The 11358-nt window shown below is 50.2% G+C and overlaps 1 protein-coding gene across 5 annotated transcripts; it reads right to left on the bottom strand.

Moving 5' to 3' along the window:
- Positions 1–1116: 1116 nt before the first annotated feature.
- On the bottom strand, positions 1117–9376 carry RBP4 (retinol binding protein 4). 5 transcript variants are annotated; one of them, XM_080641157.1, is made up of 6 exons: positions 9072–9376; positions 8497–8624; positions 8262–8398; positions 7976–8082; positions 3237–3449; positions 1117–1415 (listed from the first exon to the last, which is right to left on the bottom strand). In XM_080641157.1, exons 2-6 carry the CDS (start codon positions 8605–8607, stop codon positions 1378–1380), a joined length of 606 nt encoding a protein of 201 aa, XP_080497283.1. In that variant the 5' UTR covers positions 8608–8624; positions 9072–9376; the 3' UTR covers positions 1117–1377. The 5 variants fall into 5 exon arrangements, with proteins under 5 accessions (XP_080497283.1, XP_080497282.1, XP_080497281.1 ...); XM_080641156.1 differs by having other exon boundaries at positions 8966–9205; XM_080641155.1 differs by having other exon boundaries at positions 8730–9085.
- Positions 9377–11358: the final 1982 nt, after the last annotated feature.

The raw sequence follows: 11358 nt of genomic DNA, 5'->3' as shown, positions 1-11358 counted from the left end.
CTTATGGGTCTCTGGGTTGTCAAACTGAGGCTGAAGGGCCTGGCTCTGACAATCTGCTGCTGTGTGTGATGATCGGTAGGGCTTTCCCATACATGATCACCTGTTTCCTCCTTCCTTGGTGGGAGGACAAGCACACTGGGATGGGGGACCCAGGAGCCTCCCATGGGCCCTTGTTATGCCAGCACTCAGGCAGAGATCTCTGCACACGGGGGAAAGAGGTGTCCTTCCCCACCTGACACATTTCATAGCTGTCAGCCGGGCATGGCCAGTGTTTGCACAGCTCCCACGTGCTCTAATTGAATCCTCACTGCATCCCATCAGGCAGATACTGTTTCCCCATATTTCACAAGAGAAAAGTGAGGCTCAGAAAAGCCATGTAACCAGCTCAAATCACACAGCTTCTTTATGTCAGAACTGGATTTTGACTTAAAGACTTGGGTACCAAAGCCTCCTGGGAGCTCCTGGGAAACGGGGGCAAATGGCTTTGCAGCAATTGTACAGTGATGTTCACAAGTACTGCTGATGGTGTGGGGTCCTGGTGTTCACCGCCACCCACCATGCCCTTTCCTGCTGCTCCAGGTCCAGGTAGGGAGCACTGGGAGCTTCCCCCAGACCTGGCTTCCGTGGGCCCCATGTTCCAATTCCCTCAGGGAAGCCCAAGGCCTCCTCTCCTCAACATTCTGGCCACATCTGAAAAAGGAGTGGATTAAGTGCTAGAAACAGTGGAGGGCTGGGGATGTTTACCAGAGCTGACCCAGACCCGTGCCTCTCAGACACACCCAGGGGAGCCGGCCATGCTGCCCCTTCCCCGGCCCTGGGCTTCCCGGGGCTTTGGGCTCACTGGCCTGGCCTGGCCCACACTCACTCACCTGCTGGTTTAGCCTCGGTGCCTTGGCCAGGCTGGCAGCTAGGGCCTTCCTGGGTTAATGGAGAATACCCTTTGCAGGAAGTTGGGAGAAGCAACTGTCACTAATGGAGATTAGGCACCAGAACAGGCCAAGATCATAAAGAACCAGGGAGGCAAGAACACCTCCAAAGGTATAGAAGTGCATCCTATCCAACCATCTGCAAGACTTCTCACTTTGACAACACGTGGACACAAATGAACACCCAGATCATAGGAAACAGGAGACTATGTTTTAATAATTCAAAGTCTAGAATCCTAAGCCTCAAATGATTTCCTAGAAACCGCCCCCCAAAAATATACACCTGACTGCAAATGGATTCACTTATTCCCACATGTATTTTTATGTGTCCTGAAGGTGCTATGTTTCCTGAGGAAGCGGGGAGGAGAGAGGGCCAGACTAAACTACGATAAATAGAGTTGAAGGCTGAAAGTGGGAAGTTTTCAAACGAAACTTGACATCCTTTATGTTGCTACAAAAGGTTTCTTTCTGATTTGCCATCACAGTAACCTGAAATATAGAAAACAAAGTCATCAGTGACAGAAAGATGGACCCAGTGTGTAAGGTAGATTATGAATTATGGACCCATTCTTATAAGGTTACAGCAAGATGGGGCTGTAATTCATAATCATCTTCAAGGCTTTCTCTGCAACCCTTTAAATTTCTCTGGGGGCAATGGGATCTGCTGTATGAAATACTGTTCTTTTTTAAATATATTTTTATTGATTTCAGAGAGGAAGAGAGAGGAAGAGAGAGGGAGAGAGAGAGAAACATCAATGATGAGAGAGAATCATTGATCGGCTGCCTCCTGCACGCCCCCTACTGGGGATCAAGCCCACAACCCGGGCATGTGCCCTTGACCGGAATCGAACCCGGGACCCTTCCGTTCACAGGCTGATGCTCTATCCATTGAGCCAAACCGACTAGGGCTAAAATACTGTTCTTTTTATTTGTCTTAAATTTGCCTCACTGCATTTCAAAGGGTTGGGGGGTGCATCCTCCTTTTCAGAAAGTGTGCCTGATCACAGCCACCCCACTAGTAACTTCATAGAAAGTTCCCCAGGTCCTGTGCCATGTATCACCAGGAGGTGCCACAAGGGGCTTCAGTGCCAAAACAAAACAAAAACACAACATTTGGTTTGCATCCAACTCAGCTACTTACTATACAATCTTGGGCAACTTTTGTCATCTTTCTTAGCCTCTAATTTTCTCATCGGCTAGATGAAATGTAGGCAAAGGGTTTGGCCTGGAGTCTGTCCATGGTGAAATCCTGGCCTAGACCACCCCAGGGTGAAACGTCAAAATCTTACTGGTTTCTGTGTTTGGTCTGGGTTCATATTGTTTTGGTGTCGTTTTGCTCAGCTAGTTAGAAGACTGACCGAAAAGTTCAGTTTTGTTCTGTTTCCTACATTTTTACATTGCCATAGATGGATTTTGAAACCCAGTTTCCCGTGGGAGTGAGTGTCAATTCAAGTAGACAGCACTCTTTCCTCTAGAATGTTCCTGGTTTTCAGATCAATATCAGATGAGGATAGAATCTATATAAAGACCCAATTGTCATTCCAGGGAACATCCGAAAATACAAGTGAGGAAGATCAGCTAGTCAATTTGGTTTCAGGTTAGAGAAAGCATTTGTTGAAATCACCTTGAACTTGCTGTGGTGATGTCTCTAAGTTTTTACACTAATGGCCACATTGCAACCCAACTCTTCACTGGGGCCACTGAATCCCCAAATAATATTAATTCAGTCAAAATGGGTTTTTGGGCAGAGTATCCAGGGGCAAAATCATGTGACTACCGACTGGGCTAAATTGGCAGAAAAAAAGGAAGAGAGTCCCCTGCAGTTTTACTTAAGCGAAAGTGCCAGGTTTTTAAAAAAAGGCGTTTGTCTGCTCCTTCCGCATCAGCCCCATGATGAGGCCACTGACACATCTGATCAAGAAGAACCAAGACTGCCCTGGTCGGTTTGGCTCAGTCGATAGAGCATCAGCCTGCGGACTGAAGGGTCCTGGGTTCGATTCCAGTCAAGGGCACATGCCCAGGTTGCGGGCTCGATCGCCAGTAGGGGGCGTGCAGGAGGCAGCCAATCAGTGGTCCTCTCTCATCATGGATGTTTCTGTCTCTCCCTCTCCCTTCCTCTCTGAAAGCAATAAAAATATATTTAAAAAAAAAAAAAAAAGAAGAAGAAGAAGAAAAACCAAGGCTCCCTGTTTTCTTGTGGAGCCTTAGGATGAAACACATCTCACTGGCAGGTGGGCACAAACTCCCTGCCCACCGACCCCTCAGGGAGAGCTGGCTGCTGCCTGGGCTCCTGCCCACCAGCCCACTCACCATTGTGCATAATCAGCCTATACTGCCTGCCCAGGCACAGCTCCTCCTGCCTCCGCCTCACGATCTTCTGCACCTCCGGAGGCAGGCCGTAGGGGTTGCGGGCAAACACGAAGGAGTAGCTGTCAGCACAGGTGCCATCGAAGTTCAGGAGGCGGCAGGAGTACTGCACGGCATAGGTGTCGTAGTCCGTGTCGATGATCCAGTGGTCATCATCTGTAAGCCAGACACCAGAGCCAATGCCTCACCCTCAGCCGGCTCAGCCCGCAAGGAAACGGACCCAAACTGAGAAGCCAGCGATGTTCTGAAACTGGTTTCATTTTGTTAGGAGCAGGAGACCCCAGAGAATTCCGACAGGTTTTACAAATCTGGGCAAGTGAGACGGATGTTGTTCTCTTTTACGGATAAAAAGTTTGAGTTGGGGGAACCTCATTCACTTCAATGATTATCTCTCACCCTGAAGATGAATGTGAGAGCATCTTTTTAAAGAACAACTGAGAATGTGGGCCTATCACAACCAAGGAATAGATCTTCCTTCCGTGTCTTCTCCATCAATCCCCCAACAACAGCTCTGCCTCAGGGCTGATGTCTGATGGCCACCAACTTATGTTATCTCAACATCAGGATATATCTCTTGAGATGGTCTCTATCAGCTAGCTCCCAGTCCTTTCAGTAACCACGCTGCCCTCCTGCCTCTCGATCACTGGAGGAGGCCACTCTGATGGCCTGGTTCATGGCTGGCTCCCTCCTAATTCCTGTCTAGTAACTCTGCCCACTTTTCCTAGCAGGCAAAAGAGTAGTCTTTGCTTTTAGGGGCCGGGGGCGGGGCGGGGAGCGGAGAGACACATGATGCCTACCATCTATTATCAGCTATGCTTTTTAGAGCTTATACTTGTCAGAACTCTTCTGATAGAGGGAGAGTTAAGTCAATGAAAAATTTAGATACTTATTCCTAAGACTGGGATGTAAGCCACGAATAAGTGTAAATAAGGTGGGGAAAATGCCAATGCCAACAAAGGCAGGATGGGAAATAAGAATGTATGTGAAGGATCTGCCACAGAGAAACAATACTCAGGCTTATCCAAATACCTTATAAATGGTAAAAAAAAAAAAAAAAAAGTGCCACATCTCTACTGTTAATTTAACATTCTTATTGACATAACCATGAATAGGGCTTTCTGGGCACTTAATCATGTCAGTCATTGTGTAGACACTTTCCCTTTTCCCCCCAGTTACTTTTTACATGAACCAAAAAGTGCACACTATCACCCCCATTTTATAGATGAGGAAAGTGAGGCACAGAGAAACTAAATAATTCACCCGGGATCCCAAAGAGCAGGGCAGAACTGGGTTTCAATCGGACTCTGGGCCCCACTTGCATAAACTCTTCACCATGTTGTCTCCAGGCAACAAGTAAATTAGGGGCAGAGGAAACAAGAAACATAAAGGCTTTGCATCTCCATCTCATGTCGGAGTCATGAAGCAAGTGAACATCTCTGCCCCGTGTCATGCTCCACACCGGAGGCGGCAGCGGTACTGGATTCCCCAGCATTAGAGCGTGTGAGGGAGATTGCTAACACTGCCCTAAGTCACCTCTGGCTGTGCCTCTTGGCTGAGAATGCCAGCCAGTAGGAGTTCAGCCCCAACCCAGGCCCTGCAGGAGGGCTGCATAGCAGGGGGTGGTGGAGGCCCCTCTTCAGCTCACTCCAGGTCCCCCAGGAAGAAAGAGCCACCCCCACACCTTCCAAGCTTAACCACGTAGGGAGTGTCAGGGGCCAGGTGGGGGTGTGCAGACACATGATTCAGCAGGTGGGCAAGGAACAGAAGCCAAGGGGCCGCCTGCTGGGCCCCACCCTAACTACCAGCTCCCCTCACAAGCTCTGGGCAGAGTCTGCCTTCTCTCCGGATGAAATAATTTCTTCCCTGGTTATGGGCCTCACTGTGTCTCTCAGTCACAGGCACCCCAGCAGCCTACCCCTCAGACACAAAAGTACTGTGCTTTGAAATATGACCCGGATTCATGATCCAGGCAGCTATTAGCTCAGCAAATCTGCAGCTTAATTTTTCCCCAGAGTTGTTGCCAGAATGTGAATTCTAACATAGGAACTAAGTAACTTTCAAAGCTCAGCTTTAGGAAAATTGGCTACCTTCTTGACTTTTATAAAAGGCCTAACCTGGCTAGGTGTTACATCCAGGCTCTTTTTTGGCTAAATGGTGCAGAGATGAAGAATTTAAACTCTAATAATCCTTCCTCGACTCTTCCTCCTAAAATAAGAGATGAACTGTCTGCGCCCTATTAGAAAGAGTGAGCTCAGGCCTCCCACCTCCTCTCTGCCAGCTGCTCGGGTGGGTCCCTCTAAAGAGCCAGACTCCCAGACATTTCTGGATGGCAGCTATCCACACACAGCAGAGCCAGGGAGAGTAGAGACAGCGGCCATATGGCTGCTACCATCCCAGGAAGTGGGGCTACACGGCCTCTGTGTCTACACAGACTAGTTCGGAGGTTTTGATTACCAGTCCAAAATCCAAAACAAAAAACCCACTCAGTCAGAGGGCTTATTGCGGTGGGCCTGGAATGTGTCCTTCCAGCTCCCTACACCTGTGTCCTGCAATCTCCTAAAGTGACGAGAAGCTCTCTGCAGTTCTCAGGTCGAACCTCCCAGGTGAGCCAGCGGACGGTGGTGTGATGCTAGTCCTGACTAATCACCTGAAAAGCCCAGCAGGCCTTGTCAAAGAGTCTGAGGCCTGGGGACCCGGGGGATTAGCTGTGTGCCCCTAGGCCAGTCACCTCTCTAATGTGGGCTTTCTCTAGTGTGTTCATTGGAAAATGAGAGTCGTGAACCTGATGCTCTTTGTGGATCCTATCATCCCTGACCCAGACTATCAAGCTAGTCTTTCATGACTGGGGAGAGAGCTAAGCAGTAATAACACACACGGAGAGAGGACTCATGTCGCAGGCACTGTTCTAAGTGCTTTCTGCACAGTTAACTCATGGCCTCCCCATAATACAACTCCATGAGGCAGGTGCTCCTTGTACAGGTGAGGAAACTGAGACACAGAGAAGATCAGGAACATATCTAAGGTCCCACAAGGTAGGATTTGAACTCAGGCAATCTAACGTTAACTGCGTGCTTAGCCACTACACTGCACAGCTTCTTTTCTGAAACATCCCTAAGAAGGAATTTATCCTTACGGCTTCCATAGTTACCTCAATATCATAGCAATCACTTTCAAGGTTTCAATACTTTTTCTCTAAATGAAATCATAGATAGAACCTCAATCTACATGCGGTAAAGGCAGAACTAATCTGGTTAGTTCTCAAGGGGGAGGAGGAGGCAAGCCCAAGACCCTGCCTGCTCATGGGGTCTTCTCTACGCGGCCCAAATGCACTACCAACAGGATCCTAGTCCTTCAAAGAGTGCATCTCCAACTGCCACAGAGAATTATGTGTTTATGCTTTTTAGAAAGTAATCTAGTACCCCCAGTACTGACTTTTGTAACGCCTTATCAGAAAAGTATATATTTCATGCTATGTGATTCACTTTGGAAAGTTTTGCTTCATTGTTTGTAATAATTATGATTACTTCTAAGGATAAGAGCTTTTTACCCCTTGTAAAATAACAACGCCATCTGTACAGTGTCAATCAGTGCTGACGCTGCAATTAGATAAAACATGCGATTTCATCTAACATACAACTTTAGAGGAAGTCAAGGTGTATGTGCCGTGTGTAGAGTGATGGGCCACGTAAAGAATGCTTCTGCCCTGGACCACCAGCTAAGAGAGTCCCCTGAGCAGCCCCCTGTGCCTATCCCACAAGAGAGACCCATACTTTGTAAAAACTGGTCTGTAAATTAGGAGTCCCTGCTAATTCTGGCCCAGGAGTTGGAACCCCGGTTCTGACACTGACTCTCACAAACTTGTATGATGTGAGCAAAGCACTATGTTCTCTTGGCCTCAGTTTATTCATCTGTTTATCGAAACCTTTGTAGGGTTAACTATCTCTAAGATCCCATGATCCCCCCTGGCTTGCACAACTCCCTAAGTACCAAGTAGACTCCAGATTTGAAATTTAGGAGAAATGGGGGGTCGGGGGGGGGGGAGTAAAAGAGTTGTGTTCTCATGATTGGGCCAAGTTTTAGGATGCTCTTCTGAGCGTCCTCAATGCTCTCCCTCCCCCACATCTAAGTTTTGGTGCTTGGGAGAAAGGGAAGAGGGCATTGCCACCAAGAGTGCTGTGCCTGGCTCAGAATCTCTGCATCATCAGACAGGGCACCGGGCGGGCAGTGGGCCAACCCTATGCACCATGCTCCCTACATCCTTGGATGGGGGTCTCTCAGCCTCTGTTAGGGCCCCAAGTAGTCAAGCTGTCCCAGGATTCAACCCAAAGAGATAGAGGAAATGCAAAGGCAGGCTGAGTGGTGATGTGGGCTGGGTCTTGGGGGGGTGGGGGAGGGGTAAGCTTGGAGAAGGCTGCACACCCTGGAATAGTGGCTGGACAGAAAAATGGCAGGAGGAGGCCTCACAAGCCCAAAGGTCCTTTGAACTTGGGCCAGGTTTTATGAGCTGGGGGCATGGGGGAGGTGGGCCAATCTCATGCCCCTAACCTCAGGCAGTACGGAGGGTTCCTGCCACTTAGAGACCACGTTTTCCCCAAGGGCGCCACTGGAAAAGAAACCCAGAGATTTGGCCAGGTTGTGGCCCTCCTACCCCCCAAGACAGTCCCACTGAGCTGATTACTCACTTCCTCTCTGGAGAAAGGACGCTACACCCCAGTACTTCATCTTGAACTTGGCAGGGTCCTCAGTGTCTGTGAAGGTGCCCACCATGTCTGCACACACATCCCAGTTACTGCAAAGGCCAAGGGGATTCTGAGCCAGGCCGGGCAAAAGGCTTCCTCCCTCCATCCCTCCATCCCTCCATCCCTGCATCCCTCCATCCCGGGTACTCCCTTCCCTCCCCTCAGGGTTTGGCGCCCAGCCCGGGGGACCCTGGGGCGCAGAGAGCTCTGCCGCCCAGAGCCCACTGACTTCAACAGACGGACTCGGCCCTTGGCTGTGGCGCTCATCTGGCCGTTCTCGTCCACGGAGAACTCGGCGATGATGTTGTCCTGCAGAAAGAGGCCTTCGGGGTCCTTCTTGGCCATGGCATACCAGGTCCCGGCGAACTGCAAAGGAGATGAGCGCAGGTTTGGTGGTGAGAGCACTGTGAGGCTGGCCGCGGGCTGGGGGACGCGGGGACCGGGGCCGCCGGGCCGGTACCTACCCGAGCCTTGTCGAAGTTCTCCTTGACTCGGAAGCTGCTCACCCGGCAGTCGCGCTCCGCCCGAGCGCTGCCCAGCGCAGCCAGCAGCACGAGCGCCCACACCCACTCCATCTCGCCCAGGAATCGCCCTGCGGGAAACGCGCGCCGTGAGCGCTGGCCCGCGGAGCCACCCGGCCCACCCGCGCCGCTCCCATCGTGTCGTCCCCGCCGATCCCCGCCCGGGCGCCGCTCACCACCGGGAGACGCGCGCAGACCTGACCCGGGAGTCCGGGCGCGCAGGGAGCCAGGGAAGCGAGCGCGCCGCGGGGGCCACCCCGCCGCTTTATAGCGCCGGGGGGAGGGGGTCGCGCTGTCGCAACCGCGCCGAGTGGAAGGGGGAGGCGCGGGGCCGGCGGGCCAGCACTTGCACAACGCGCCCTGACTCACAGGCGCCCGCACGCTGGGAGGGTCCCTTTGGCCTGAGCCTCACCTCCAGCGCGGCCCGGGTTTGGTGGAGCCGTCGCGCAGGGTGGCCTCGACGCAGCCCAAACTCTCTGGCGGCGACGAGCCGCGGGAACAAGCCCTGGCCTACTCACCTCGCACTCGTGCCAGCGGCCTCCAGCGGCGGCCTGGGGTGGCCTCGCGGCCCAGTGGCTCTGGCTGGGGCCCAGGTGGGCCTGGCGGGAAAACCGTGGCCTCCCAGCGCGAGAGGACCTACGATGATGCTGCCTGGTGCGTCAGTGCCCGGGCCTGGCTGTGCCAACTTGGCCCCTCCGCCCTCTTAGGGCCAATTGTGAAGGGGTTGGGGAGTATTTCAGCCAAGTCGTTTTTCATTTTATAAAGGATGTATTTTACTCCCTTTCAGGAGAGTTGTGGTGCCCTGTGGGTCAATATTTGTTCTTTAGTTTCAACATCTTTAGAAGCATTAAAACCCTCCCTGTTAAATATTCTCCAGAAACGCAACCCTGGTCAGGACAGGAAATATTTTAGCAACCTCAGTGGTCGCCTACTTTGTGGCGCTTTGCTCAAACCACTTTGAAACACACCTACCAATTGTTTATGATACAATTTTATTTCAAAGCCATAGTAGGACTTCATTTTGTTTTCAAAACAGCTAAAGCAGTTGTCTGAGTGGTAGACAAGAGGGGGGAGGTAAACTCCATGACAAACGTCTAATGATCAATTAAGTTACAACGGTGTGACACGTTATGCTATTTTTGTCTTCGTGATGGCACAATTTACCCACCTTATTTTTCTCTTTCCATTCGGACTTAACAAGTTCCTCTAATCTGATCAATGTAGCCCGAAGATTCGGCTTTTGGCTGAATGAGAATTAGTGATCTGACTAAGAAATACCCTTTTGTAACATTCCCTCCATACAATGCCAGTTGTGTCTCCATGACCCAAATTGGAAAGAACTGAGATGAATTTGTACCATTTTGCTGACACAAACTAAGAGAGGGTTGGGGAAGAGAGGGTTGGCTGCCAAACATAGAAATAAGGAGTTGAGGGTTCCGCAGGGGAAAGCATTGGGGTTACGGTTGAGACCCCTGAAAAGGCACCTGAGTTTTCATCACCTTCCTGGTAAGGAGACTAAAGTTTTGCCACCCGGAAGCTGCCTTTTGGGAAACTGAGCTTTAACTGGTTATTAAGAGACAAAGACTCAGAAAAGAACCTTGGACTCTCTTCCTTTCATGCCCGAGAGACTGAGAGGAACACCTGCTTCAGGAAGGGACCCTTAGGACCTGGGATGTCTGTCTGTCACCTTAGCCTAATGTGAATTAAGCCGAGCTAAGGGGAAGTGCTTCTGCTAGCCAGACACTCCCCGTGTCCCACTGTTTCTGAGTTGCTTCGGGGGACTTGCATACCACCTGTGTTCCCTCTTCTTTAACTCCCTATGAATCGCCATTCTCACTTTTGAAATCTTGGACCCCTATTCCCCCCTACCCTCCCACTCAACCCCCAACCTTTTTCCTTTTCCAAAATGTCATATATACCCAATGTTCCCTCACTGCCTTTGGAATTTTCATGCTTATTTGAATTCCTTGCATGTATTAACATTTTTATTTTCTCTTGTTAATCTGTCTCTGCTAATGTGATTATTAGCTCAACTAGAAGAACTTAGAAGGTGGGAGGGAAGCTTTGTGGGATTTTTAGCCCCCACATTGTAACTCTGGAGATCTACCCGCCTGTTCTGCTTCCACTTTGCACCTCCCCCTCCACTCTTCCCATTTGAGTGGTGCCTCTGGAGAGCCAATGGTGATGCTTTTACTCCTTACTGCCCCAGAGCTAGGAAAGCCCTGTTTCTGGCCTGCGGGCTAACTAGAAGATCTTCTGATTAGGCCAGTTTTATCACAGGATGTATAATCCCAGCCAGCTCAGATAACGATACAGTATCTATGCACTGTAGGTGGGAAAGGACTTGGGGCATCTCTAAATCAACTATGCAATGCTTGGGTCCCCTCTGCCATTCCAGAATAGAGACCTTCCAGGTTCTCCCCCAACGCTTCTAGTGATGGAGAGCTCCCGGCTTTGGACAGCTATTATGCTAGAAAAGTTCACCTAACACCTCAGCCCCTTCAATCATTTCTCCTAGATCATATTCTGGTGGTCCTTACACACACCGTATACTGAATAAATGTAGGGGATTTCAGTGCATTTTCATAGTGGTTGTTTTTATAGCAACACGTTTCCATTTACTTGTTAGATGCTTAAAGGTCAGTGTGTGTAAATGTTCCTCCTACTCAAGCTCTCTCTTAATGCTAAATCAATGAATCCGTTGTCCCAGACACCAGCAAAGAAAACAGTTTATTTTGGCATCATCTCTTGAATTTCTTCATGATCACAGTACGTGAATACGGGTCAACAGGTCAACTGATGTTT

This window comes from Plecotus auritus, assembly GCF_963455305.1.
Source record: "Plecotus auritus genome assembly, chromosome: 9".
NCBI classification, from domain to species: Eukaryota; Metazoa; Chordata; class Mammalia; order Chiroptera; family Vespertilionidae; genus Plecotus; species Plecotus auritus.
This window is presented reverse-complemented; position numbering and strand designations above follow the sequence as displayed.

Excerpts from the sequence above, each read along its gene's own strand:
- RBP4 (XM_080641157.1), bottom strand. The coding sequence starts at position 8,607 with ATGGAGTGGGTGTGGGCGCTCGTGCTGCTGGCTGCGCTGGGCAGCGCT. Across the intron at positions 8,399-8,496 it reads AGAACTTCGACAAGGCTCGG|TTCGCCGGGACCTGGTATGC; the intron begins GTAGGTACCGGC and ends TCTCCTTTGCAG. Across the intron at positions 1,416-3,236 it reads TAGGCTGATTATGCACAATG|GTTACTGTGATGGCAAATCA; the intron begins GTGAGTGGGCTG and ends TCTATATTTCAG.